Here is a 27,608-nt window from a genome sequence, read left to right as displayed (position 1 = left end):
TTAATTTAGTACATTATCGGTGAGAAGAAACTCTGGAACCAGACTCAAAAGAAAAGGATTTTTATCCTGACATTTGACTCTGTCTTCCTCTGGACACCAGCCTAATTAATCCCCCAGTGCCTTCCCTAGGTGATGGAGTAAGAATACCTGCTTTACCACCTTCACAGAAGACTTGGACAATGGAAGGAATACATATTGAGATGCTTTACCTATCAAGACTATTCATGGAAGGAATCCTCATGCCTTCCTTGATGTTGAAAGGCTCCCTTTGGTCACAACTGATGAAAGAAAACATAAACTAGTTTAAAGGAAGAAAATCACAAAACTACCTAACAAAAAATATAAATAATTAAGGCCAACCAACCGTAGGCACCATTTGATCAGCAATTCAAGTGCTGAGCCTGACTTCTCTCTAACTCTGACACTTCTGACTCCCCTGACAGGACATTGTGGTAACTGCCAGTTGCTCTAGATTTCAATTCTCCAAGGATCAAACCCTTGAAGAAAGTTTCAAATCTGGATAGATAGATGCATAGATGGATGGATGGGTAGATGATAGATAGATAGATAGATAGATAGATAGATAGATAGATAGATAGATAGCACTCTTTGGGTCTTGGGTTCAATAATCTTGATACATCAGCAATAGCTCAAGATAGATGTAGTTACAGACTCAAAATAGTCCACATCTCGAGTAAAAGTTAAAACCTGTGGAAACTCAGCGTTGAGCCTTGGATCTTCTCTTTTCTTGGGTGTCACCTTCCAGTCAGATCCAGTCTGCTTCTCTCCATCCCCAGGTCATTCCTGTCACACAACAACTCCAGACCTTGAGAACCTGAACTGCGAAGCTAGCCCATTTCTCCTCTCAAGTCTGTACTCTAAGTTCTGTGGTTTTTTTCTGGCCTTGGCTTTTCTCCTGTTCTAATTTCATTCCATTTGTTTTCTGTTCTTTCTTAGATATCAAGATGTGTAAATGATATAGAAGACACAAACACAAAGAAAAATGATGAAAGCTTAGGAAAGATGGAGAACGGTAAGAAGCAGAATAACAGAGAAAGCATCCACAGAATTACAAACCCGTAAGTAATGATTAGGATTTTGCTCAGAGTAGGGTGACAGACAGCCATGAATCCTGAGACCTAAATCCACTTTGTTCTCTCTTTTGAAGAAAGAAAAACTCTTTCCTCAACTTAGAAGTTACAAAGCAGTGGCCCACAGGCAGATGAGCCTGGTAGATGTGTTACACTTGGCCTACATAGCATTTTGTAGAATTTAAATTACGTGCCAGTATTTAAAAATGGTGAGATTTTTTTTTTTACATAAGGACCTGGATTTCCAGCTGCTCTTGAAAACTCAGGAGCTGTGGTGGCACCCATACACCCAAGCTTCCACTGGGACAACAGTTGCCTGGATGGAATAGCCTTTGCCCTCCTTTGAGTAAGGACATAGCAAGACCTATGACCTTGTCTCCTGTGCCACCTGCCTGGGACCTGTAACTGGGTGTGTAATCCTGCATCAATCTAAACAACTAAGCATTCACTCTTCAGGTCAGCCCCCATTATTACATTACCTCTACTATATTATTTATAATATAATCTGTTCCACTGATTGCTGTCTTAGAGGTTCCCCAGTGATTCTTGAAATCAACACAACAAAGTCAAAACACCAAATGCTTTCTAGGTAGCCCTCAACCTTCTTCCTCTCTTTTATCTGAGAAGTCAGAAAAGCCCTCATAGACATGTTGAGCCTGGCAACTTTATGATAATGCCTTTTTCATCTACAAGGTTTACACTCTGGAACTGCATAACTAAGTTAGGACAAAAAAATATTATAAGAAAGCTGAAGTGAAGGCTCAGTTGGGTAGAGTGCTTGCCTTACAAGAAAAGGGAGTTAAGTTTGGTCCTCAAAATATAAAGTCGGTTGGATGGAGCCATATGTTTGTAATCCCAGCACTGAAGACGCGGAGACAAGCAGATCTCTGGGGTCTAATAACTAGCTAGCCTAGCCTATTTGGGGAGTTCCAGACCATTGAGAAAGCCTGTCTCAAAATAAAAGGTGAACAGTGCCTGACAAATGTTCTCTAACCTACACACACACACACACACACACACACAAAACACGCACACACATGTTCACTTGTACATGTATACTTACACACAAACACACAGACGTACATTTCACAATGTTTTAAGTTTTGTGTTGGATACTCATTGTTACCCTGGGGTGCATGAGGCCCACAAGCCACAGGTTGAACACGCAATCTGGAACTATTCATAACTTCCTAATCCATCTTTTCTGGTGATGGCATGTTCTTAACATATGCTTTTCTTCCATACTTGTCCCCACTGTCAAACTTCCCTTGATCTTCAGAGTCTGGCTTGGAAGTCATGTCCTTTGAATAGACCACCCTGGTTCTTCACAAAACCAGCCCTCCAGGGGGCTTCTGAGATAGCACTAAGTTCCTACTTTGTTCAGTTCAGTACCTGCCATGGCTTTCTCTAATTGTCTATTTACACTGCTGCCTCCTCCACACCCACCCCAGGCTGAGAGCCTTGACAACAGAAACTACAGCTGACTCATCTTTGTAGATTCAGTGCCTTTCTGTATACCTTAGCAGATATCAGACACTCAATAAATTCTTGTTAAATGAATGAAGAAAGGAACAAATACACAGTGAACAAATTGGCATGTGTTCATGGAATGTCACACCTCAGCAATTGTAATGAAAAAAATCCATTCCATTGAAGCTTTTCTGTCTACAGAGAATTGTCTTGTCCTCTGGAGCCCTTTAGAAGTAGTTTTGACAGATTCTACGGAGTTATCAGAGAAAACATACTCAAGGGAAAGTCTGTCTCTTGGGAATAGACAGAGAGAGTCAGCTATAGAATGGGCCTCAATGATGACCTGTGACATTTCTGGCCCCTCAATTTACAACCACCAAACACTATGAAACTGTAGCTTACATACCACCTCTACCCTGGTGCAGGCAAGAAAAAAGTAACCACAGTTTGAACACCCAAAAGAGGAGTCCTAAGTTACCATCTGACTTCCCATCCATACTAGATACACTTACTATTCCTTAAAGATACCAGATACCTCTTACCTGAAGAGCTTTGAACTTTCTACTCCCTCTCTCTCCAGACTATGTATTTGCCCAAATCACCTTCTTGCTTTATTCAATCCTAAGATTACACTAAGTAAAAGCTTTCCCTGATCACTAAAACTAAAACTGTGAAGTGTGTCTCACCTCTTGCTACCCTTTACTCTCCACTCTGCTTGAAGATGGAGCTGTAGAAAGAAGAGGACTGGGGAACAGTGTGAGAGACAGCACTCAATATCATCAAGACTGTTCCCTCTGGTCTTTGTCTCTGGTTTTTGTCTCTGCTTCATTCAATTCCAACCTACCAAAACAGAAGACGCATTTGTCATTTTCATGACTCACTGAAGGACATTTCCCAGTCTCTCCAATGAGAATATGCTCAGAGAAATAATCCAACTGGTCCATCTAAAGCATCACCACCATGAGAGGAAGTGTTTTTAGTGGTACACCTTAACATGCCCAGCTGGAGCTGGGATAGGACATGCTCCACCTCAGCTGTATGAGTGAAAATGAGTCAAATGTTAAGACCTAATTTGTCTCCACACAGAAAAGACAGCAGAATAATAGCTCAACTAGAATTTAATTTTTGGGTGATGATATCAAAGTCAAGAGAAATGCACAGACTTGTGCCTATCCAGTAAAAAGAATTTGTAACCCTTGACATCAACTTTGAGCTCCTTGTCACTGTCTCGGGTGACTATTCTGTCCTCAGCCACCATGAGGTGAAGTGAGGGAAGCAGACAAGAGCTGCTATTATGGTCCTAGCCACTTGGAGATAAAAAGCCAGAAAGCATGCTATAGCATACACAGGACTGCTTAGCGGGTGCCACAAAAACCTGGAAAGCATCACCTGGCAGATGGCATAGAGAGGCATCAGCCAATGGGATGGGAGTTTGCAGCCAGGATGGCAGATGCCAGGAGGCTGCAGCTATTCTGGGATGCAGGCAGCGACTGCTCCATCACACCAGCCCTGACAGTCCCTCCTCTAGGGCAGGAAGGATGTCTCCAACCTCCTTCTAGGTCCTAACTAATTAATGTTGAGTCTGCTGCTGAAGACTTTAAGCTAAGCAGTCAGGCCAAAGATAACTACCCCATTACAGAAACAAAAATTTCTAAATAGCATCTCCAATCTTGGCAAATGCTTAGTCATCATCCTTACTGAAACTTGACACCTACTTAGCACTCATCTGGTCCAAACACCCATGTTATTAGATAGAGAAGCTGAAGGCAGAGGGAAGATATGGTTTGCCCCCAGTGTTCCACAGAAAACTTGAAGGAGACCTTGGTGTCACCTGACTTGGTGTCAGAACTCTTTCACCTGGCTGTTGAGTACTAGAATGTGATCTGATTCTCAGTCTCAGTCCCATTGTTGTCTACTTTTTGAAGCATGTTTCGCTGGATGGATCAAGTCAAGATCTTTGTGCTCAAATTTCCCAATAAAGACCATGCTAGAGCCTCAGGCATGATTTCCCATTTCCTATCCTCAAATACTACACTGAGAACTGTACAGTATAGCCTTGATGTCCCCACTCTCTTTCTGGACAGAACTTGAGTTAACCCAAAGAATCTACCCTTTCTATTCCTATATCTTGGTCCTTCCTCCAGGGTAGTTGTCTCTTACTTGGGCAAAAATATCTTTGCCTCAAAATTCTTTCCAGAGAGACATCAAAACAAAAAAGCACTTAAGAAAAAAACTCCCTTCTTCTCTGCTCTTAACAAGTCTCAGCCTTCTTCCTACTGTCCATACCTTGTCTGTCTGGGTAGACAATAGAAGTTCATACACTGGTTTTGTGACTAAGGCATAGACTCTACATATATCAAATAAACCAGAATTATAAACTATCTCTGCCCTTGATTTTAACTTAAGACACATGAGTTTCCATTTGCCTGTTTTCCATCTGGAGAAATGAGGTATGATGATGTCATCCGCAGTGGGTTGGGACTGACGGTGAATTTGGTTCCATGTCTAAGATACTGTAAGCTCTCGGTGTCATTGAGTACCATGATGATGATAATGTCTGCACAGCACAGACTGATGGACAGTGTCATCACTGACTCTACCACACCTCCTGCTACTCTCAGCCCCTTTAGCCTACTTTTGCCAGGAGACCTTCCCAGATCTCATTCATCTCTTCATCACTTTTGTTTTTGCCAAACTCCATTTTCAGACAGTGCTAAGTTGAATTGCATGTCTGATCATTCTGAGTTGACATTAGTCATGTCTCCTCACCTAAAACCACAAACTCCTATCAGGGAAAACAAAAGGCCTTTTTCCTCCCAGCACTGAAGAACCCAGGGTCAGGTACAAAGAAAGTTCTGTGGGGGAAATGGCAACTGAGTGAACAGTTAGTTAGAGCAAAGCTATCTCAGAACCTTCTACATCTACCTCCGCTTGTTCCTTCAGTCCTTAGAGCCTCTGGTATTATGACCAGACCTAGAAGCCTTCAAAGAGGGAAGTCAACATGTCTTGCTTATGATCCAAAAAAGAAATTTAACAAGATATGTGCTCAAAACCATAAGATGTTCTTAGAAATTCACTGAGGAAGAAAATGCTTTCATTTCCACAGGAGGATGCCAAGGCTCAGAGAGGTTAGGAGATTGACCCATGTTCATGCCAGAAAGAAAAAGAGCTAGAGCTTTCTGTGGTATTCTTAACATCTTCTGTACAAGCTGCTACAATGAGATCATGTTAATATCTCTGTTCTCAGCCACAGTAGTCTCAGCAATCCTTTCTCTTAGCCAAGAAGGAGAGAGAAAGATTTAAGGGCTGGAGCACAATAGGTAAGAGTGCATACTGCTCTTAGAGATGATGGAAACTCTATTCCTCACACCCATAACAGGTAACTCACAACCTCTTGTAACTCTAGCTCCAAAGGCTCAATGCCCTCTCCTGGCCTCCATGTACATGTGTGCTTACATACCCTGTCCACAACACCGCCCCCCCATCCACATGCTTAAAACTAAATTTTAAAATAAATTAACATTTTAACTTATAATCTGGAAAGATGAAATAGAAACATTCTTTATAGGAGTACTGTAAGATTAAATAAAATAGTCCATAGTTTCTGCATAGCACTTAGTCTCATGCTTGGCATGAAAAATGTTTTAAAATGTTAGCTGTGCCTTAATGTCCTCAAGAGCAAAGAACCAGAGGCCTGGTCTCCAAAGATGTGGAGAAAGGCTGTGTATTTACATATGGAAAGGAGTTGTGCTACACAAGAGCCTATGAGGTTTGGTACAGAAATAGTCTTGGCAGCTAGGTTGGGTTGTCTTAAATATCCCAGTGGAATTCCTATTAGAAAAACTGGGTTACATTTTGTCTTCTTGTGGCAAAATACCAGACAGAAGCAACTTATTGGAGGAAGAATTTATCCTTGGATCCTGGAAGATACAGTCCATCATGGCTGACCATGATAATGGGAGCATGGGATGCTGTTCCTCATCACACCATGGTGAATCAGGACTCAAGGAACATGACCAGAACCGGAGCCTGGCTATACTCAAAAGCCTGACCCCAGTGTTCCATCCCTACCATTTATAGCTTTAAGTCTGTTCTTGTAGTTCCAATGCAGCAAGGCCTGGGTGAGAGCAATAATTGTAATAAAAGGAAGAACTTAATGGTAGGGGTGTCACAAATGCAGACAAGAATAAGTCATTTTGGTTGTTACAGCTTTCAGTACCCTATTCAAAATAGGGTCAGCACACGTTTCTCCATGTGGGCAGATGAGAGATAATAAAGGGTCCTGGAAGTAAGCATGCCACTCGGTCCCAGGGTATTTTTAGAAAAATCTCAGGTTGGCAACATCTAATTGACAGTTGTCCTATAAACAGGTCCAGAAGGATGCTACACTTCTGGATTCCTGCTTCTCATCCCCTCTTCCTTAGAAACCAAAGCTTTCTTTTCCCAGAAAACTCCTAGGCAGGAGCTGGCATGCCTCCCTCCCACTATCCCTTTCTCACACTTCTCAGGTTGCCCGAGAGAATATGTTCACCTTGAATGAATGGGTCATGTGCATAACTCAAGAGTCAGTGGCCATAGAAATAGCTCCTGGGTCTGGACTGTGGAGTAGATAGACTAAAAGCACCCTGAACAGCATCAAAATAATAGATGCAAGATAGCTGGGAAGGACTCAGTCTCTGCAGACATACACAGAGGAAGGCAAATGGAGGGAACCAAACAGGAGGGGTTGATCAGCAAAATCAGCAAACTTATTACCAATACCAGCTCCCAGGGCAAGAAAAGAAGTTTGGAACAACACCTTTCCTCACAAATATATTCCCCAGCACCCAGCTGAGAATAGTCCTTTTTTGCTTCATTCTTTTGGAATTTCATTCATGGATACCATGAAGTATCATCTCTGCCACTCATTTTCCTTGCCAAATCTTTCTATATCCCTCTAACACACCTCCCTCCCAACTTCTTATCTCCACCTTTTTTCTTTTCTTTTTTGACAGTCTACTTAAGTCTAATTAATATTATCCTATGTACATGGTTATGGGCCATCCACTGGGTCATAGGAAAACTATCAGTGGCCAAACCCTCAAAAATGAATGATTCCCCCTTCCCTTCTGCAAATAGCTCTTCAATAATTGCCAGAACCTGAAGGGTACCTTCACCATCAATGCCTAAATTTGGTTGGCTTGATCTTGTGCAGGTCTTGTGCAAGTAATCACAGCTGCTGTGACTTTGTGGGTGTGATAACCATGTCATTGTTTTTTTTAAAACAATGTGTTTAACATGGTGCTTTGTCATCAAATTATCAAGTAAAGCTTGTTAATGTATCTATTACAAGACATCCAATTTTTTATAAAGATCATCTAAGATCTAATTTCTTGGCAATTTTACTTAATTGCTGCACAGTACAATAGTCCTCCAGAATTTATTAGTACTAACTGAAATTTTGTATGCTTTGGCCAACATCTTCCAATCCACCATCCTGCCCAGTCCCTGGCAACTAACATTCTATGCTCCTATTAGCCTAGCATTTATATATTCCACACAGAGCTCAGACCATGTGCCATCTGCCTTTCTCTGTGTCTTTTTTTTATTTATCATACTGTCCTTCAGGATCTTCCATGATGCTGCCAATGATAATATTCCAGTGTGTGCATGCATGTGTTACATTTACCCATTCAGTGGACACTTATGTGTATTTCAAATCCTGGCTTTGTAACTAGCGCTGCAATGAGCGTGGGAATACACAAAAGTCTTTGGTAAATTGACCTCATTTCTTTTAGGATAGCCCTGCTTTTTTGCCTCCTCTCCCATCCTGCATTCTCCCTTTGAAGCACATTGTACCTTTTCAAGTGTTTCAGCTCTGTCTTCTTTGCTTCCAGCCTCCCAGAACAGTAGCCTGTCTGCTTTACTGTCTGCTGCATCTCCAGCGCTCAGCATGGTTCCTGATGAATAGCAAGGGCTCGTAAACATGTGACTAACTGATGAAAAGGTCTCTTTTTCTAGCACCCCCTTAGTTGGAATGAAAATGAGATTCATGGCCAGAAGCTCCACAGTCTCTTGGTCACAGATCAAGCACGTCAATCAGTCAGCTCTCCAATTTAACAAATGCTGGTTCTGCCTCTTAGGAGCTACAGATTATCAGGCTGTATGACTTATCCTCCATTCCTATGCCTTGATTTGATTTGTTTTTATCCACAGCACTTATTCATCAAATCATTGTGTATTTCTCTGTATGTTTATTATCTGCGTCTTCCAACCAAGACTGAAGCAAACAGCAATTTGTTTGGTTTAACCACTAAAGAGGATATGCGGCCAAAATAATTAACTGGGCTTCCTGGAAACTGACCAATCTAAACACAGATACACACAGCACTCAAAGCTAATCAAAGTTGGCTGTACTACAGCATTTGATGTTCCACATCTAGTACCTGCAAGACACTCAATAAGTAGATGAAGCAAGCTACCCTTCCTAAAAAGTGTCTATGTATATACTGATTTCTTTCCATGCCCATAGTAGTCTTACATGGTCAGCTAAGGAATAGTCAGTCTCTTTCTTCTGGCCCCAGTCTGTCTCTTCCAGAACAAAGATAACCTCCTTCTACAGGGTAGTAGAGTGATGGAGTCTGTCATTTCTACATCCTATTATCCTATCTCTTTGTTTATCCCTTCAATCCATCTCTCTTCCTTCTAGAAGTAATGAGATCTGTTTGTCTTGTCCACCAGTGGACAACAGTAGTATCACTACATAAACTTTTGGCCACTACATCTCCTGAGGCTTTCTAAGTGGAGACACAAGCAAATACAGCTGGCCTGATGCTCAAAATGGATTTCACCCATTACTGCAGCGAATGTCTGGAGACAGTTGTATAGTTACTGTGTGTTAAACCAGGGAGAGAGAAAAATAGAAAGAAAACCCCCTATACCTTCCCACAGATTACTCATAGTCTAGAACAGTGGCAGATAAACAGGCAATCACATTGAGAATAGTGTCTTACTTCTGTGTTAGTAAAATTAATTTCTCAGAGAAACACTTACCAACTCAATTTTGTGTCTCTGGGAACATTTCTAAGTCTCAGAGCTGCCTGGGGTGTACAAGATAGTGAAAGTGACTCCAGGGAAGATTTGACCAAAAGAATTCTTGGCAGTGAAAGTACCTACCCTCTAGCTACTTCTCACTTCCCATCTAGCCTTTCTTCGTGGGGATAGAGGCAGGGATTGGTGAGCAGAGATACTTACCACATTGTGTATAAAGGTCCCTTTCCTTGAGATAGGTAAACATGAAATGAATTGTGCATGCTTCCAAGACAGTTCATGCCCACCTTCCCTGTACTCTTTTGTACACACATCCAGAGTATACAATGCACACAAACCTATGGACACTGATTTACAATCATGCATGTACATTCACAGTGCATATGTATGCATGCCCACAATCACACACCTGCACTCAGGTGGACAGGAATTGTAGAGAATGCCAACATCTGATGCCAAAGGATTAGCTTAGAGAACTGCCAAAGCAGGAGCAGAAGAAAATGTCAAAAAAAAAAAAAAAAAAAAAAAAAAAAAAAAAAAAAACACCAAGATCAACAACTGGACTGAGACGATAGTTAAGTGGTAAAGTGCTTGCCCCGAACATAAGACTTCAGTTCACATCTCCAACACATGAGAAGCAGGGAGCAACAGTGCAAACCCATAATCCCAGTGCTGGGGAGGGAGACAGGAGGATCTCTAGGACTTGCTGGCCAGCCAGTCTAGCCACGTTGCTGAACTCTAGGTTTTTGGATGACAAGGTCTCAAAAACTGAGATGAGGAGTGATAGAGTCAGATAGTTATCTATCTCTGGCTTTCCAACACATACCATGCACATGTATACATATATCACACATGCATACACACACAACAACAACAAAGCTGAAAAACTGGAGTCCAAATCTAGGAGCCAAAGAAGGAAACTGGAAATTGGTCACAAATAAAAAAACAAAGCAGTCATTTGGACTGTGATTCCCTGTTCACCTCTACTAACTTCCTCTCCAAATAATAACAATGATGCTAGTAACCAAGGTCTGTTGAGATTTAACTGAGTCCCTGACACCATGCTAAGTGTTTTGTGGTTCATTTAGTTAATAACCCTGAGTCAGGCATTATCATCATCATTATCATTCTCATCATCACCATTATTATTCCAAAGCCTTTACTTATAACCACTATATGGTGATGTAGCCTACAATTGTTTTCTGCTACCTCCCAAGATGAAGCAAGAGGTTCTAAGAAATCAGCAACAGAAGCCCCCAGTTCAATTCCATAAAATGATACTTGCAAAACTCAAAGGAGTGTTTCATTCAACTTTTCTAAAGAACAGAGAACCAGGTGTTGCCTTTCCAGGCTCTTCCAGCAATCATATGTGATACATGCCAAGCCTAACCTCATTTTAGAGGTGAAAAAAACTGAACACTGAGAGGACAAGTCCCAGTTTGAGAGCACAGAGCCAGTGAGTGGCAAGCTGAGTAATTGATTGTCACTTGATGCTGCTTCATCAATGTGATTCTCCATATTTTTGTTCAGTCTCGCTCAATGGACACAACTAATCTTCTACTGGTGTTTCTTTCAAATAACCAAGATGCTCGCTCACAAGAGAGGGCAGAAAGCATTTAAGACAGGATGGGAAGGAGTGCCATGAAATGTGGCCATCCAGATAGGACATGGTCTTTGCAACTATAAACACACAGCCACACTGGATACTTGCTCATGCATAATCTCATCTTTTCATCAGAGACTGGGGAGATGCCCATGAGACCACACCCCTTCAAAAGAGCTAATGACTATTAATGTTTGGCAAAGGGAGTTCGGGAGCCAACTTTTAACAGAAAGCGGCTATCAGCTTTGCAGCCATCTCAAGCCATATACCCTGATAGAGACTTGGTTTTCAACAGCCTACAACAGCTGAGCACCTTCTGATAAATATCTTGTTTATCCCTCATATCTTGTTTTGCTGTTTAGTGCCCCCAGCTACAAGGCACACGTGGTATCCACGCCTGCAAGGCACATGGTGCACGTGCTAGCCACGCTATACACACCTATAAGGCATAAGTCATATCCACACCTGCAAGGCACGTGGTATCCACTCGCCTACAAGGCATGTGACAAAGTGTATAAATACCCTGGTCTTCCCTTCAATAAGAGAGAGAGACAATAAGAGAAAAGGAGAGACAATAAGGGGAGTCAATAAGAGAGAAGCGAGACAATAAGAGAGACATGAAGAGAGACAATAAACGAGAAGCTGGACTTGATCACACACCCTGTCTTGTCTCCATTCTTCAGTCTCTTGCTAGGCCCTGACCCTCGGACCGGAGCAACAGAGCAGGCCGGGACATTTTGGCCCCCAAGCGTGAGGCAGAATGGTCTGCAACACAGTAGCTCCAAAGCGTGGGTCAGAGAGTGGGCCGCAACATCAGATGGTGTTAATATGGGGTGACTAAGTGAGGAGAAGAAAGTGTGTGTGTGTGTGTGTGTGTGTGTGTGTGTGTGTGTGTGTGTGTAGAGGCCAAAAGTAAATGTTGGGTGCTTTCCTTGACCTCACTACACTCTATTTTTAGAGGTCTCTCACTGACCCTGAAGCTCTCCAATGAGGTTGGATTGATTGGTCATTGAGTCCCAGGGACCTGCCTGTCTCAACCTTCCCAATACCTGACATTTTACAAAGGTAATGGGAATCTGAAGCCAGATTCTTATGCTTGTGTGGCAGGTACTTTATAGACTGAGCAATCTCCCTGGTCCCTACCATCCCCCTGTGCCTAGCATGAAGTCAGCTGATTTAATCACAGGAGCAACATCCTACCATATTCACACACCCCACACACCCCACCCAGACAGTAGACATTCTCAGGACTGTGTCAGTTTTCTATGGCTATTGTGACAAAGTACTTAAAAAAAAATTAATGGCTTTAAAAAGTAATATTATTTTCTCACAGTTCTAGAAATCAGAGCCTCTGGTGGGACACCAGGACTATATTCTGGGATATCTGAAAAGACTTTATTTTGTGGTTCTCTTCAGCCTCTAGTGACCACTTGTATCTCTTGGTTCCTGCTCTCTTTCTCTATCTTCAAATCAAAAGGTATGATGTTTCCGATCTCCAGCTTCACCCTTCCCTTTCCTCCTTTGACCCTTCTACCTCTTTCTTCCTTTGCTGATGCTTACATGGATCATCCAGAACAATCCTCCTACCTTCATGTAAGCACATTTACAAAGCCCCGTGTGCCCTAAAAGGTTACAGATGCGCGGGTATGATTCTCCCCACCATAAGGATAGAAAATAGTACTGTGTGTAGTGTGTACTACTTTCTGGATCTACAACAGAGCAAAGTGTTTGTTGCATCTATTTGTTTAAAAAAAAAAATACATTTGCGGCACTTCTCAATATATTTTTGTATGTGTCGTTTCAAGTACTTTTGCCTAAAATCCATTTTCCATCACGTTTCTCTCCATTCTCTTTTGTTTTATCACAGCTCCTTCTGTAAAGCCTTGACTTTCAATGCTGTACATTTGACAAATGCAATCTTGTTCCTAATGACACTATTTCCTCAATGCACAAGATGATGTCTCCTCTCACTGGGATTAATGTACAGCTCCTTCTCCTCCTGGCTTCTGCTTTTGTTGTCTCCCCTGTATAGAGGGGGGGAAATGAAGCATGAAACTGGTGTCTCAGTAGCGTTTCTTATTCTGAGATTGTGTTCGGCACTGTTGGCTTGTTTTTCATCTTTCATACTCTGCCTGGCGGTTGTACCACTTGCTGAAGCGTGGTATGTCTGTGGCTGGTTTTCTCCAAGCAGTCATATTGAAGAATACTGCTGAGAAGTTCTTGGTGTGCAGTCTGCACTTCAACCTTTTAGTTAAGCAAATCTCCTGTCATTACTCTAAGTGTGTCCCAATATTGTCATCGTCACCATTGTCTTAATAACTTCAGCTGTGCGTTCTTGGCTGGGTTTTCCCCAGATGCCTTCCATTTCCAGTCCCCAGTTCCTGCTAAACGCTTCATTAGGTTATGATAATCTAGCAACAGCCAGTTTTCCTATTTTTAAACCTTTCCAGCAATACAAGAAATCAGCTCTCCATTTTCTTCCCTGTCATGATTAACCTAACGTGTCATAATTTTGGCTGAACAAATTTTGGACGTGGTATATTAAATTAATTCTCATCTGTTGAAAAGTTTTCTGTCATTATTACAACTAATTTGCCATGCATTCAAGAAATCAGAATAATGAAAATGACTTTCAATTTATTTCGTTTTCTACAGCTCCCTGCCTGATTTCTACATATTTTCACAATAGAATAAGACTTTTTTTTTTCCCAGAAAAGGTCTCATGTGGTATGGACTTTAAGTGATGATGACCTTGCCTTTACCTCCTGAGTATTAGGAATACAGACAAATACTTCCATGCCCAGTATGAGATGATAGGGACCAAATCCAGGGGTTCATACGTGCTCAGCCAACACTGTCGGTTGCGTTATACCCCATGGGTAGATGAAATTCTTGGCAGTCCAGAATCTCTACAACTTGAAAGAAAGCCTGAAAAGATCTGATGTCATGATTCACTGTTGTGCTAATTGAACCCCCACTGTTTGTTGTGTAAAAGATTGTTGCTTTGCCGGAAGAAACAGGTAACCACCCAGCACAGTGTCTCTATATGGATTTGTTATTTCTTCATGGAAGACTCTCATTTCAGTCCGTGTGGAGGGGAAAGGGCTCATGAGGCCTTTTGGCCATTGATTAAGTACTTGGGGAGTCATTGTCAGTTGTGCACCCTCTGGTGAATGCAACAGGTTCCAATGAGTAGATTCACACTCATGGTCATGAGGATAGCCCTGGGTTAAACTTCTGTGGGCCCCACACAAAACAGTACAACTCATATGTGGAAAGGGACTTTTAGGAGAGAAAGAAGGATTGACAGGGGGAAAAAAATTAAGAGTGGAGGCCAGACCAGGCAGTCAAAAATTCTGACCCAGAATTGTTCCTGTCTAAAAGAACTGCAGGGACAAAAATGGAGAAGAGACTGAGGGAAAGGCAGTCCAGTGACAGGTCCAACTTGGAATCCATCTCAAGGGGAGGCTCTAAGGCCTGATAAGAGCTAGGTGCTTACAGACAGGAGTCTAGCATGGCTGTCCTCTGAGAGGCCCAACACGCAGATGACTGAGACTGATGCAGATACTTACACCCAACCATTGGACTGAAGTCAGGCCCCTGTGGCTGAATTAGGGAAAGGCTGGAAGAAGCTGAGGAGGAGGGCAACCCCATAAGAAAACCAGCAGTCTCAACTAATCCAGACCCCTGAGATCTCTCAGACACTGAGCCACCAACCAGGCAGCAGACAGGAACTGGTTCAAGGCACCTAACACATATACAGCAGAGAACTACTGAAGGCACTGTTTCTTAAGCTTATTTGAGAACAAGCATGTTCCCCCCTACGGTACATTGTGTGCCACAAAACACCAATTTAGGATTCTCAGAATCTCTTAATGAGTCAAAAATGATTAAAAGTAAAAAGACACTTAAAATATTTCTACTTCATTGAACTTCACATTTACAAAAGATAGATTACATGCTGCCATCATGTTCGCTAATGGAGGTTTCTTGTAAATCTTGAGGCTTACCTTGCATAAGCATATATTTGACTCGTCAGCCAACCTAACTGTTTTCCTTTGTCTCCTACTTCCATGCAAATTAATGTTTTCCTTTCTGCATAACTATTCAGCAATGGTTCACTGGTTTTTTTTTAATTTGTTCACCTGACAAACCTATCTGTAGTGTTACATGCTATTTAAATGCTTTATTAATACAGCATACCTGTGAGATGCCCTGGGGCTCAGGTGTCATTATTATTCTAGTCCACAAGTACAAAACTGAAGTTTCCAACTGCCTAGGTTTTGTGTGTGTGTGTGTGTGTGTGTGTGTGTGTGTGTGTGTGTGTGTGTGTTGTACGCATATGTGCCCCCGTGAGTGTACTCTCCCATGTATGTTCGTATGGAAGACAGAGATCATGATCAGGTGTCTTCTCTATTATTTACCACCTTATTTTTTGAGGCAAGGTCTCTCCCTGCACCTGGAGCTTACTGACTTGAACAAACTGGCTGGTCAGAGGATCCCCAGGAGCTGCTTGTTTCTATCAATATCGCCAACCCAGCACTGGGGTTACAAACATGAACCTCATCTGTTACATGGGTGCTGAGAATCCAAACTCAGGCTTTCATTAGAGCAAGCTTTATTCATTGAGCCTTCTTCCCGACCTCTACCTCTTAAGGAAACTCACTATATTTTTCCCTTAACCACATTAGTTCTTGCTGTAACTGCAAATTTCAGATCATGCAAAGGAAGAAAATTCTAAATTTCTTGTCTTATTTTCAGCCAACACTAAATGTTCAGCTGCGAATACCCTTTTCTACCTTTCATAGTTACATTTCAAGATTCTTCCCAGTGCGAATCTGTCTCCAAGCATTTTTCAATTAATGAAAACCAATGCTCGCTTTGCTATCCAGAGGTAAACCATCCTCAATTACTATTGGGTTAAGACCAGTATTTTAGCTGGGTGGTGGTAGTGCACGCTTTTAATCCCAGCACTCAGGAGGCAGAGGCAGGCAGATTTCTGAGTTAAGGCCAAGCTGGTCTACAGATCAAGTTCTAGGACAGCCAGGACTACAAATAGAAAACCTATCTTGAAAAATCAAAACTAAAATAAAATAAGATCAGTATTTTATTTCTAACATTAAAGATGAGATTTAACAACCGCCACCACTCCTTTAAGCATGGAGGAGCTGATAACCTCATTCAGCATAGAGAAGTTTATGCAAATGGGTTGCCGTGTTGCTCTGCACTAGACACTATGAAAGGTGAAACGCTGCACTGTAAGAGAGAGAGAGCTGGGAAGCTGATCTTCTATAAGCATATTTAAAGGGGAGTTCTGGTAAACAAGATGAAGTCAGTGACCTACAGAACTTCATAAATGCCCAGCACCTGTGTAAATTCACATTTCTTCTCTATAGCATCATTTTGTTCCCCCCTCCCCACAAAACATAAGATACCCTTTAGATACAAGAAGCTCCATCCAGGTCAGCAGACTGAAAGCATAGAGGCAGTGTCAGACCTCTAAGGGGTTGTCTCTATCCATCTGTGTGTCTGCTTGTGTGTGTGTGTGTGTGTGTGTGTGTGTGTGTGTGTGTGTGTGTGTGCTTGAGCAAGTGCACAGGTACATTTTGTGTACAAGTCAGAGCTCAACCTTGGGTGTCATTTATTCTTGGGAGTATTTTGAGCTAGCACTGGGATTACACACTTGCCGCGCTACACCAAGCATTTTACTTGGATGCTAAGGGTAGAACTCAGGCCTCTATACTTGTACAGAAAGAGCTTTACCAAGAGAGCCATCTCCCCGTTCCTATATGATTCTCCTAAGCTATAAACCTACCATCTGGTGAATTATTTAGCAAATGGCAAATGTACAAAAAAAGAGGGGAAAAAAAGCAAGTGTGGTTGTTGTAATGCATCAGCACTACAGAGGCAAAAAGATTAAGAATTCAGGGCCAGCCTGGACTGCATAGCAAGACACCTGATGAGAGGAAAGAGAAGAGAGAAAAGGGAAGGAGAGGAGAATGGAAAGGAGGAGAAGAAGAGAGAAAGAGAGAGGAAGGGGAGGAGAGGGTAAAGGAAGGGAAGAAGGGAAAGCGAAACCAGCTATTTAATCAAACCAACTTGCCAAGACAATTTGCAAATTATGACCCACTGAACAAGAGACTTGCTCAAGACAAGAGATGGTGTGAAATTTCACTTTCATATGAACTCAACAGAATGAGAATCTTAAAGGGAGCAGAACAAAAGGGATTCCTAGAGCCCTTAGAAAGAAGAAAGAAGCGTCGTATTTTTTGATCATAGATGTGTGTGTATGTGTGTGCGTGTGTGCATGTTCATGTGTTCACATGCATGTGGAAGCCAGAGGTGTCTCAATAATTCTCCATCTTGCACACTGAGTCAAGATCTCTTGTTTAAACCCAGAGCTCCCAAAATCATCTAGTCTTTCTAGTTAGCTGGCTGTGGGGATCTCGTCTCTATGTTCCATGCACTAGGATTACAGGGAGGCTGCCACAAGTGCCAGGCAGCGACACGACACGGTGCTGAGGCTCAAGATCCCAGTTTTGTGTTTGTACTGCAGGACTTTTACCCAATGAGCCATCACCCCAACCCAGGACTATGATACTTTGCTGGTCACTTCCATTCCCTAAGGATATAATCAAGTGTCTACAGTGGTCCAGGTACCCTCACCTGAACTAGGCAATTGCTTCTTTGCATCCCAAGGGCTCTACGCTCAAATGATACTCCAACTGAATCTCCTAGCCCCAGATAACTCACGGGGTAAGGGCTCAGAAACAAGGAGCAGAGGAAATAATTCACCTGTAATTCTTCCTAATAAGCAAGCTTCATCCAATCACTTGGTGCTCTGACCTGGAAACAGATGTCAAAGCAGCTAAACAGAAAATGTTTGCCCATCAGATGACCAGACACTGAGAATCAACCATGTTTCTTTCCTCTGACCATCCTTATGCTTGCCTTCATTGCTCTCATCTATTTTGATTTTTACCACCCCATTAAATTCCTCCCTCCATTTTACGCCCTCTCTTCTATCTCTGTGGGATCGGATGCACTTAAAATCTCCGTGTTCTAAGATTTCAGACCAATGCTCTATCTACTCAAACCTTTCCAGGTGAGCCCTCTTGCCTTCTCTCCCTTGCCTGCTCCTCTCCCCTAATGCCTGTTCTGGGGTTGCCTAACCTCCTCTCCTTTCTTCCTCTTTCCCTACCCACTAAGACTCTGAGGGTGGCTGCAAATTCACCAGGAGTACTTCATTCTCTCTTCTCATCTTGGTGGGGTCTATAGCCAGTTCCCCTGTTGCTCAGAGATGTGGAGGCAGTTGCTAAGAGACAGTGAAACGTCATTACCTGGCCCTCGAGGAAAAAAGGGGGAGTGAAAGAGAGAGAGGAGGGGAGAGGGATAGAGGGAGGGGGAGAAAGAGAGAGAGGGAGGAGGAGGAGGGAGGGAAAGACCTGGCTCTGGCGGAAGCCACACACCAAGGCAGCCTCGGCACCAGCTGAGTTTCCCAAGAGGCATTCAGATTCTGTGAACTTTCTAAGCATCCTCTCTCAAATTTCCTTTCAGCGTAAAAGAAGGGGCACAGGGACCACAGGACAGGAAACCGCAGAAGATGCTGGCCTGGGATCCAGGAGACATGGAAGAGGAGAGTCGGGGGAGGGGAAGAGCCGGATAGGCAATCTGTTCGGAAGCTAGCAAGCAAAGGAGCGGGGGATTCCAGGATGAGGGAGGCAGAGCCGTTCGTCTGCGGCAGATTGATGTCTGTGTCCTTGGAACAGAGTGAGTAGTCTCCTGAGGGCCCGTGGGAGTATAGCAGAAGACCCCGAAGCTGAGAAAAATTAGTCTGGATAAGGGGATGCCGGGGTGATTTGCCAGTGGGTGAGACTGAGGTTACGAAGCAGTGGGGAACTGGGTGGGAAAATGACCGAGTGACTGGATAAAGGGGTGGGGGTAAGTGAGGACAGCAGGTGAGTAAAAGAAAAGCTGAAGCCACAGAGAGTGAGGGATGAGCAGCGGGGTGAGGCCCTGGGTGGGATGAGGTTCTCCATCTCTTTGCCAGACCAAGTGTGTGTGTGTGTGTGGGGGCTTAAGCGGGAGGCTGGGAGCTGGAGAGTAGAAGATAAAAGGATGCTGTGGTTAGGGCTATGCCATGGTGTACAAGATGCTGGGGCACACTGGGGTAGGGAGTGTGTAGAAAGAAGCTGAGGGAGGGGCAGTGAAAGTGTGTGTGTGTGTGTGTGTGTGTGTGTGTGTGTGTGTGTGTGTGTGTGTAAGATAGAGACGGGGTGGGGTGGGGGTAGGGGGATGCTGAAAGTGGAAAAGAGAGGTGTACAAACTGCTAGAATTTGGATGCATGTTTTTCTTGGGGAGTTGCTCAGGGTCGGGTATTTGGTGCTCACAAGGGTGGAGCTATGAGCAATAGAAGAAAATGCACCCAACTCCGGACAGAAACCTAGGAGAAGGATTTCAGGTCAGGTAGATAGAGTGAGTAGGTGGCTGTAGACTGGGCTCTGAGCTCACTGTAGTCCTCATTTGAAAGATAGTAAGCAAAGAACTTTGTGGTTGGGGACAGATAAGGTTCAAAGAAGAAAGAAGAGAGAAGTAAGGAGGAGTGAGGTAAGACAAAGGAACTTAGCAAGGGGACAGGGATGTAGGGACACTGTATTTCTCTGCCTGAATGCTTTTCTTGTTGACAGAGTGACTTCTGCCTCTGCCTGCTGAGTGCACAGCTAAGCATGGTGACAGCTTTGAAGACATAGATGATGCTTTTCTAACTGACCCCTACCTGTGCCTCCAGACTCATGGCATTTTCCAGATTCAGTGGTCCAGACAGTGGATGTCACTTGGGACTCACCCCCCTCTGGGAAGCAAAGAGCATTCCTTGAGATTCCAGAGGCCACTGAGACTGAATAGTCAGGCTTTCGGGAGGCCCATGGGAACATACTTCTCCATCCTAAATCTCTGGCCCCAGGTCTTTTGTGAACTCATGCCTACTGGGCCACCAGAAAAAATGGCCTCTGGGACCTTGAATGCTGGAGATCAAGGTGCCGTTCTGACTTCCTAATCAGTCCCAGACCTAGGACAGGGCTTAAGTTTTCTTAGATGAAGTGCCAGGACCTTTAAAGGGCACCTTTCATCTCCCTCACATCCTCCTCTGCCCCACCTGTCAGACACAGCACAAGAGGAAGCATCCAGCAGGCATGGGTGACCAAAGCACAAAAGATCTGCAGGGACCCTTCCAGGACCTGCTGACAGCTGTTCCAGCTCCATCCTTATTCCCCTCTTTTCTTAAGCTTTGATCATCCTTTCAGACCCTGGGGTACCTCAACTGGATTCTTGCTCCCCAGGCTCTACAAAGGGCCATCCTATGGATCTTAGGAAGTCCTTGGGTGTTTAGAGGCTCCCAAGGAAGTGTTGCACCATGATAGCACTCTCTCAGAAGCTCCACCTTCCAGGCTCAGGCCTCTAATGTAGCAGCATCCCTGTACCTTGACTGTTGGACCTAGGGACACTGCTAGCATGGGCTCCCTACAGCACTGCTGCTGCCAGCTGCCAAAGATGGGTGACACTTGGGCCCAGCTTCCCTGGCCTGGGCCTCCCCACTCAGCCTTGTTGCTGGTCTTCTTCCTCTTGGCAGCTGGGGTGATGCACTCTGATGCGGGTACCAGTTGCCCAGTCCTTTGTACATGCCGTAACCAAGTAGTGGACTGCAGCAACCAGCGGCTGTTCTCCGTACCCCCGGACCTGCCAATGGACACCCGCAACCTCAGCCTAGCCCACAATCGCATTGCAGCCGTGCCGCCAGGCTATCTCACATGCTACATGGAACTCCGCGTGCTGGATTTACGAAACAACTCCTTGATGGAGCTCCCCCCTGGCCTCTTTCTTCATGCCAAGCGCTTAGCACACCTGGACCTGAGCTACAACAACCTCAGCCACGTGCCTGCTGACATGTTCCGGGAGGCTCACGGACTGGTACATATCGACCTGAGCCACAACCCCTGGCTGCGGAGGGTGCATCCCCAGGCCTTCCAAGGCCTCGTGCAACTCAGAGACCTGGACCTCAGCTATGGAGGCCTGGCTTTTCTGAGCCTTGAAGCCCTTGAGGGCCTCCCGGGGCTGGTGACCCTACAGATCGGGGGTAACCCATGGGTATGTGGCTGCACCATGGAGCCCTTGCTGAAGTGGCTGCGGAATCGGATACAGCGCTGTACAGCGGGTAAGAGAGATGACTGGACAGGTCACTAGGCAGAAGGTTTCCAGAAGTAATACCTCCAAAAATTAATAATAATTAATAATAATAATAGTGGTAATACTATGTGCCATCTCTTATTCAACAAGTATTTGTTGAATATACAAGGCACACACTAAAGAAGTTGATTTGCTAAAGAATCAGACGTACCTTACCTGTATGGTACTTATGGTGATAGAGAGGAAGACGCACAAGCAGAGTGGTGGAAGCTGTTGGTGGTATTTGTTGAACTGCGGTGTGCTGAGTACCTTGGCATACATTATCTCAATGAGTCCTCATTTTTATTGTCCCCATTTTACAGGTGAAAAGGCTGAGAAATAGAACCACTAAGAAGGCTTCCCCAGAGTCGTTCCCTTAGAAACTGGCAGAGCCGGAGATAAAAACACAGTTCATTTGACTTCTACTCTACTCTAACTCTTGTCAGTGCTGAGAAAACTCAAAGAAACAATCATGACTAATCCTATTTATTTTAGTACTTACTATGTGCCAGTCCTTATTCTAAGCATATTTCATGTGTCGGCTCCTCTTATCCTCATAAGAACCCTGATGAGGAGGAAACAGAAGTATAGGAAAATCTAGTAGCTTGGTCAAAATTACACAGCTACCCGGTGTTGGAGTAAAGATTCAAATCCTGGCAGTCTGGCTGTTCTCTGGCCACAGTGTCAAGAATAAGATCCTGAACTACATAAGTCAAACTCTGAGCTGGCCAGGCAGCCTTAGCAGAATCTTCAAGGTTTATGCATGGGGGGTTGTATCTGGGGAAAGGGGCTGAAATGAGACAGTTAAACTGGGGAATCCCAAGCAGAGTAGACTGAGTCCTTAAAGAGCCAGTGTCATGAAGGTTTGATGGACCCTGCTCTCACCCAGTGTTACTAAAGCTTAGCCTATAGGCAATAAAGTTTAACCATAGCCCCAACCACCAATTCACTTTTGGTTTAGCATCAAGCTTTGGCCTAAGCCCCTGGTGTCAGAACAGTAGGAGTTGCTGGAGTCCCATCCCAGGGATTCCCTACAACTTAAAGTTTAGCATGCTTAGGGGGCTTAAACAGTGCTGAATGAGGCAAGAGGGAGAGGACTGAGTGGGGAGTCCAGGACCAAAATAACTTAGGGGGGCTGTGGGTCACGATTTCAGTGTTTCCACAGAGCTGTGGGAGGAAGTTCTCCAGTACCAAAATAGCTGGAGGCTGAGATGGGGTGATGGTGGGGGCTAGGATGGAGAGGCTGCATAGAGCCATCTCCCTACCAACTCAATGTCTCTGCAAGCTGTGCCTCCCTCCTTCTTGTCACTATTGACAGAAAGAGCCTTCTGGGATACTAAGCCCTCACTGTAGGGATGCCTCTTCTGCAGAGATCTCTGATACCCTTGCTACCCCCCACAGAGGGTCTGGCTGCCTTAGGGAGGACATGGGGTCATTTCCTATCATGGTAGGAATTATATACATCAATTCAGGCAAGGGACCTGAGCTCTTAGCAGAAGAGAGAGGCCCCATACGTGATGGCTCATACAGCAATGCAGGCAAGGGACCAAACCTCCAGGAGACAGGAGAAGAACCTCAGGTCTCATCAGTGCAGCCTCAGACATCACTGCAGGTGAGGTACTTGAGCTCCAGAGAACTGTCCTCAGGCCCCTATTCTTTTCCACAGAGGAATTGTTATGGTTCAGCTTGGAGACCAAATCTTGCCACAACAGGTAGAACTGGATGATGTCACCCCTCTAGACAATTTTGTATCACTTTCTTTCTTTTCTCCGTGTGAGAATCTCCTATTATCTATGCTGAGAGGCAGGATTCAAATGTAGGCTTGAGAGAGCTCCTGGGATACAATCTGATTTCAAGATTGGTCTCTTGACTCAAATAGAACTTTGTCAGCCCATAGCTTCCAGTCCTGTATGGTAGCTGTGTACTCTCAGCCTCCTCTAGCTGATATGCATTGTCCCACTGAAACTTTATAAACAATCAACTCTGGAAGTTAATTGTCTTCTAGTTTCCAACAGAGACCTTCTTGTGAGTCAACTCTGTACATGACCTGGACCTAGTCAGGTCCCATGCAAACAGCCTACTAGGATTGACTCAACCCATGACTTGGAGATAATCACATCCTTATCCACAACATGAATGAACACACACACACACACACACACACACACACACACATCTAAAGATGGTAATATGTATGCATATCCAACATCCAAAAGGATCAGTCTAAACTCATCACTTTGTTCTTTGCCCTAAAAAAAGAAAAATGCATAATTAACAGATAGCATTGACACAGGCTATATTTTGTACACTGTAATTTTAAGGCCTCATGATGACTTGCTTGGAAAATTTAGATTGGATTCTTCCCTTCTTATAAAGGTGACACATGAGAGACAGAAAGGAAAAAATAAACAGGATTTGCTGAAGGTTAGAGCTCGATTCATATTTACATCCTTACCAAGGGCAAGGGCATATGGCATTACTCCTGAAGCTACTGCCCAGGTTTCTAGGTGGAACCACCCCCAGATGCCATACTTTACTTCTAAGACTAAGATTAGACCACTGATAACCATTAAGCATTTACTGAAGTAATCCTGAAGGACAATTCCACAATGCTGGGAAGAAAAGCCATGCCACTAAAGGAGCAGCTTCTTCCCTCAGATGTCTGTATATAGAATAAGACCCCTCCAGTTGACACTTGAGAGACCCAACTATGATCATTATAAAAGGTGTGCATTCACCTAATGCTTATTATGCATCAGAAACGATTGTGTGCTTTAACTCTCTGAATCCTGGTCACAGTTCCAGAAAGCAGATATTATGATTATTGCCACTTGACAGATTAAAACAAGAAACAAAAAGCAAGATACAGAGGGACTAAATATCCACAATCACACAACTGATGAGAATTAGGAGAGATTCACACTCAGGTGATACAGTAGTTCCAGAGGCTACACTGTTGACATTGTAGTCTATATATCTGGAAAAAAACACATGAGTTAGGTGAAGTCCCTCATTTATTTAAGAAAGATTCACTGAGTACTTACTATGAAGGGATGCTGTTCTAGTACTGTGGGAGAAGCTTATCTTCAAGAGAAGAAAGACAGTAATAAAACTGTCAGGCAAGGACACCACAGGGAAAAATAAAGCAGAATTGTTGTGATAGGGTCTGTAAGAGAAGCAGGCATGGGGTTTTCCCAAGGGAAGGCATCACTAAGCAGGTTGCATTGGATAATGTCACAAAGGAAGTGCGAGAGTGGGCTACACAGGGAGATAGATTAGAAACTATCACAAGGGGCAAATACAGAGGTACTTCCTAAGAAGAGACAAGCATGGGGCCATGGAGAAATGATAGAGACATGTGTCTCTGGAGCAGAATAAAAAAGCAAAATAAAGGACTGGAAAAGTGTCCTTGTCACCCTAAAGGGGTTGTTGGCTTCCTCTCTGAAAAAAAAAAAAAAAAAAATGAGAAGTCAAAAGAATGTATGAAGCAGAGAGTAACATGTCCAGACTCCAGCCTTCATGTCTCACGAAAGTTCTAGATCCACCACTGGAAGTAGCTATAAGACTTTTCACAGATGCTAAACTCCAGGAATAGTAATTTATCACATCTATAAAACTAGGGAAAAAACTTTGAGGGTTATTGATGGTAAGTATATTTGAGGCACATGGAAGAGACTCAGCTATTCTCTGGAAGCGGGGTAGTAGGAAGTTTTTCCATCACTTCTCTCCCACAGGAGTCTCACCCTATCCCTGTTCTGCGTTGCAGATTCTCAGCTGGCTGAGTGTCGGGGTCCCCCTGAAGTTGAGGGTGCGCCCCTCTTTTCACTCACTGAAGAGAGCTTCAAGGCCTGCCACCTGACTCTGACCCTGGATGATTACCTCTTCATCGCATTTGTGGGCTTTGTGGTTTCCATCGCTTCTGTAGCCACCAACTTCCTCTTGGGCATCACGGCCAACTGCTGTCACCGTTGGAGCAAGGCCAATGAAGAAGAAGAGATTTGACACAGGTGCCTCTCATCCCTCCATGCTGCTGCCACTGCTTCTGACCACTGGACACCTTGTATCACGGTGTCCTGGCCACCTCCATCATAGCTCAAACAAGGTTGGAAAGCTAACTTTGTATGGGCATCTATCCACTTTGAGCCAGGCACTGTGCTAGCAACTAGGAATGAAAGACAAATTCAATTCGGTCCCTGCCCTTGAGGTACTTACTTCTAATAAAGAAAAGCAATTCCAAAACATCCTTTTATGACAAAATGCCAGTGCTCTGAGCACACAGTAATGGAACACAAGTTGGAGGGTCCATCATCTGTGCCTCACAAAGTTCAAGAAGAATTGCAGGAATTATCTGCTAAGTAGATAGGGAAGGAGGAAACATAGCAAATGATAGAACAAAGTGTGCAGGTTGTGTTGAGAGCAGCACACTGTTCCTTGTGGTATGTGAGGTATGTGGAAAGAGAAGATATGTGCAAAGCAAAGCTTTCCCCTGACACCCAGGTTTTCAGTTCCCACTGCTGCCTGCTACTGCCCTCCAGGAGTGAGATAGCCTCCACCAGGAGTGAGATAGCCTCCATGCCAGACACCTTGACCTTCTCCCACTAGCAGCTTCGGAGTGAAAGGACCTCCTAGTGACTTCCCTATACTGCCCCAATTACAGTCTAATTGTGAGGTAATCACCCTCAGCACCCTTCCTCCTGTCCCTGTCTCTGCTTCTGACTCAAGCCTTATCTTCAAAGAAAAGGCAGGATGCCTCACAATAAGGCAGCAAAAGTCCTGGCACCCTGGGACCCCAATTTATGTGACTGTTCTTTCCATGGTGCTCACACCAAAGGAACTCACCAGGAAAGTGCACTGTAGGGTACAGATCCTAGCATGAGAGTGTCCCGGGCAGGGGGACAAAGCCACCACATTCATACCCACAGGATGGTATGTCTTCTCTCCTTAGTAACTCACTCGATTGAGCATAAAGGAAGAATAGCTATTAATTGCAGATTCTTGCCAGTGTCAGGCAGTGTGATAAGCTCCCTCCTCAACAGTTTCCTTTCACACTTACAACAGCCTTTCAGAGGGATTTATTGTTCCCATTTGGCAGATGAGGTCATCAGGCTCAGAAAAGATAAGGTAGCATGCTATGTCTTGATCAAAATAAAATCAGTATCCTTCACCACAATTCTTTCTAAAGCTACATAAGTTCAAGTTCAAGCCATGCTAATGAAGTTGCTGATAAGGACCAGGCACTCCTCTGGGCGTGGTTCTATTTTCTGATTCATCTCTTGCCATTCTCACAGCCAAGGAGTTTTTGTCATTCCCACTTTCCAGTTGAATTCATTGCGGAGAGCCGGGGCACTTACCCAAATTATCTGTATAAACAAAGAGTATGACAGGTGACTCCATTGAGGAAATTTATATCTAATCAGTCAGACACTAAGGACTCTGTGGGAAACACGATGCTCACCGTCTTTGTCATCATCTTCATCTTCCTCATCCATGTCACCTGCTTCATCGTGATCTTCCCTGTCTCCCTGGGCACTGGAAAGTCTAGGATGCTTCTTTTGTATTCATCTCCTGTGTGAGGAACAAATCAAAATGCTGTTTTACAGATGAAAAAACAGAGGCTAAAGGTTGGGTATGCCTTCAGCCTAAGGCTGGACTCGGTTCGGTCATGGTTCTCTTTCCAGTGCTTCCTCAGGCACCTGGTGAAAGAGAATGTTCTCGAAGCTTGCATAGCAGGACTCTAGAATTCAGCACTCATTATAACAATAATAATCACAAAAAAAAAAAAAACATTAAAAGGCAGTAAAGCCCAGCTGTGCCCAGATTGTGCTCCCAGTGGGGCAACTTCAGTCTCTAAAACAAAAGCACCACAAGTGATATCTAAACAGAAGATGCCTCTTTAACAGTATGAGCACATCATTAGAATGGTGGCTATGATGACTGTCTTTTTCTTTCTCAATCAGATCTTTGGAAAACAGGAGATGTACCTCCTACTGTGTTGTGTTGCAAGAGAAACTGAAGGATCTGAGAAAATGATAGGTGAGGACCCCTGTACAGGAGATGGGGAGACCCATCTGAGTAGGTCCAGTTCTGTTAGCAAAACTGGCTTGGGTAAAAAAATGAAAACAAGAGCTTTCTATCTTGGCTCCAACCCTAGCAAGCATCCACCATCCGCTCCCCCACCCAGCTGCCCTAAAATG

The 27,608-nt window shown here is 43.9% G+C and overlaps 2 protein-coding genes across 5 annotated transcripts in view; one reads left to right on the top strand and one right to left on the bottom strand.

The window, feature by feature from the left end:
- The first annotated feature begins 961 nt into the window (after window positions 1-961).
- Window positions 962-27,206, top strand: Lrrc55 (leucine rich repeat containing 55). 3 transcript variants are annotated; one of them, XM_076928999.1, is made up of 4 exons: window positions 962-1,079; window positions 18,751-18,963; window positions 19,881-21,403; window positions 25,181-25,779. In XM_076928999.1, the coding sequence occupies exons 3-4, from the start codon at window positions 20,704-20,706 to the stop codon at window positions 25,414-25,416; spliced, it is 936 nt and encodes a 311-aa protein (XP_076785114.1). In that variant the 5' UTR covers window positions 962-1,079; window positions 18,751-18,963; window positions 19,881-20,703; the 3' UTR covers window positions 25,417-25,779. The 3 variants fall into 3 exon arrangements, with proteins under 3 accessions (XP_076785114.1, XP_034349440.1, XP_076785115.1); XM_034493549.2 differs by lacking the exon at window positions 962-1,079 and having other exon boundaries at window positions 18,626-18,963; window positions 25,181-27,206; XM_076929000.1 differs by lacking the exons at window positions 962-1,079; window positions 18,751-18,963 and adding an exon at window positions 19,516-19,800.
- Aplnr (apelin receptor) overlaps window positions 26,379-27,608 on the bottom strand; it is an 87,248-nt gene continuing 86,018 nt past the window's right edge. For both annotated transcript variants that reach the window (XR_013108680.1, XR_013108679.1), the window contains 2 exons: window positions 26,870-26,979; window positions 26,379-26,774 (listed from right to left, as the gene is read on the bottom strand). The gene's annotated coding sequence lies outside the window, so the exon portion shown is untranslated. The remainder of the gene's footprint in view (window positions 26,775-26,869; window positions 26,980-27,608) is intronic.

This window comes from Arvicanthis niloticus, chromosome 2 (genome assembly GCF_011762505.2).
Source record: "Arvicanthis niloticus isolate mArvNil1 chromosome 2, mArvNil1.pat.X, whole genome shotgun sequence".
Lineage (NCBI taxonomy): Eukaryota > Metazoa > Chordata > Mammalia > Rodentia > Muridae > Arvicanthis > Arvicanthis niloticus.
Note: the sequence above shows the minus strand (reverse complement) of the source record. Positions and strands in the feature narration are given on the sequence as shown.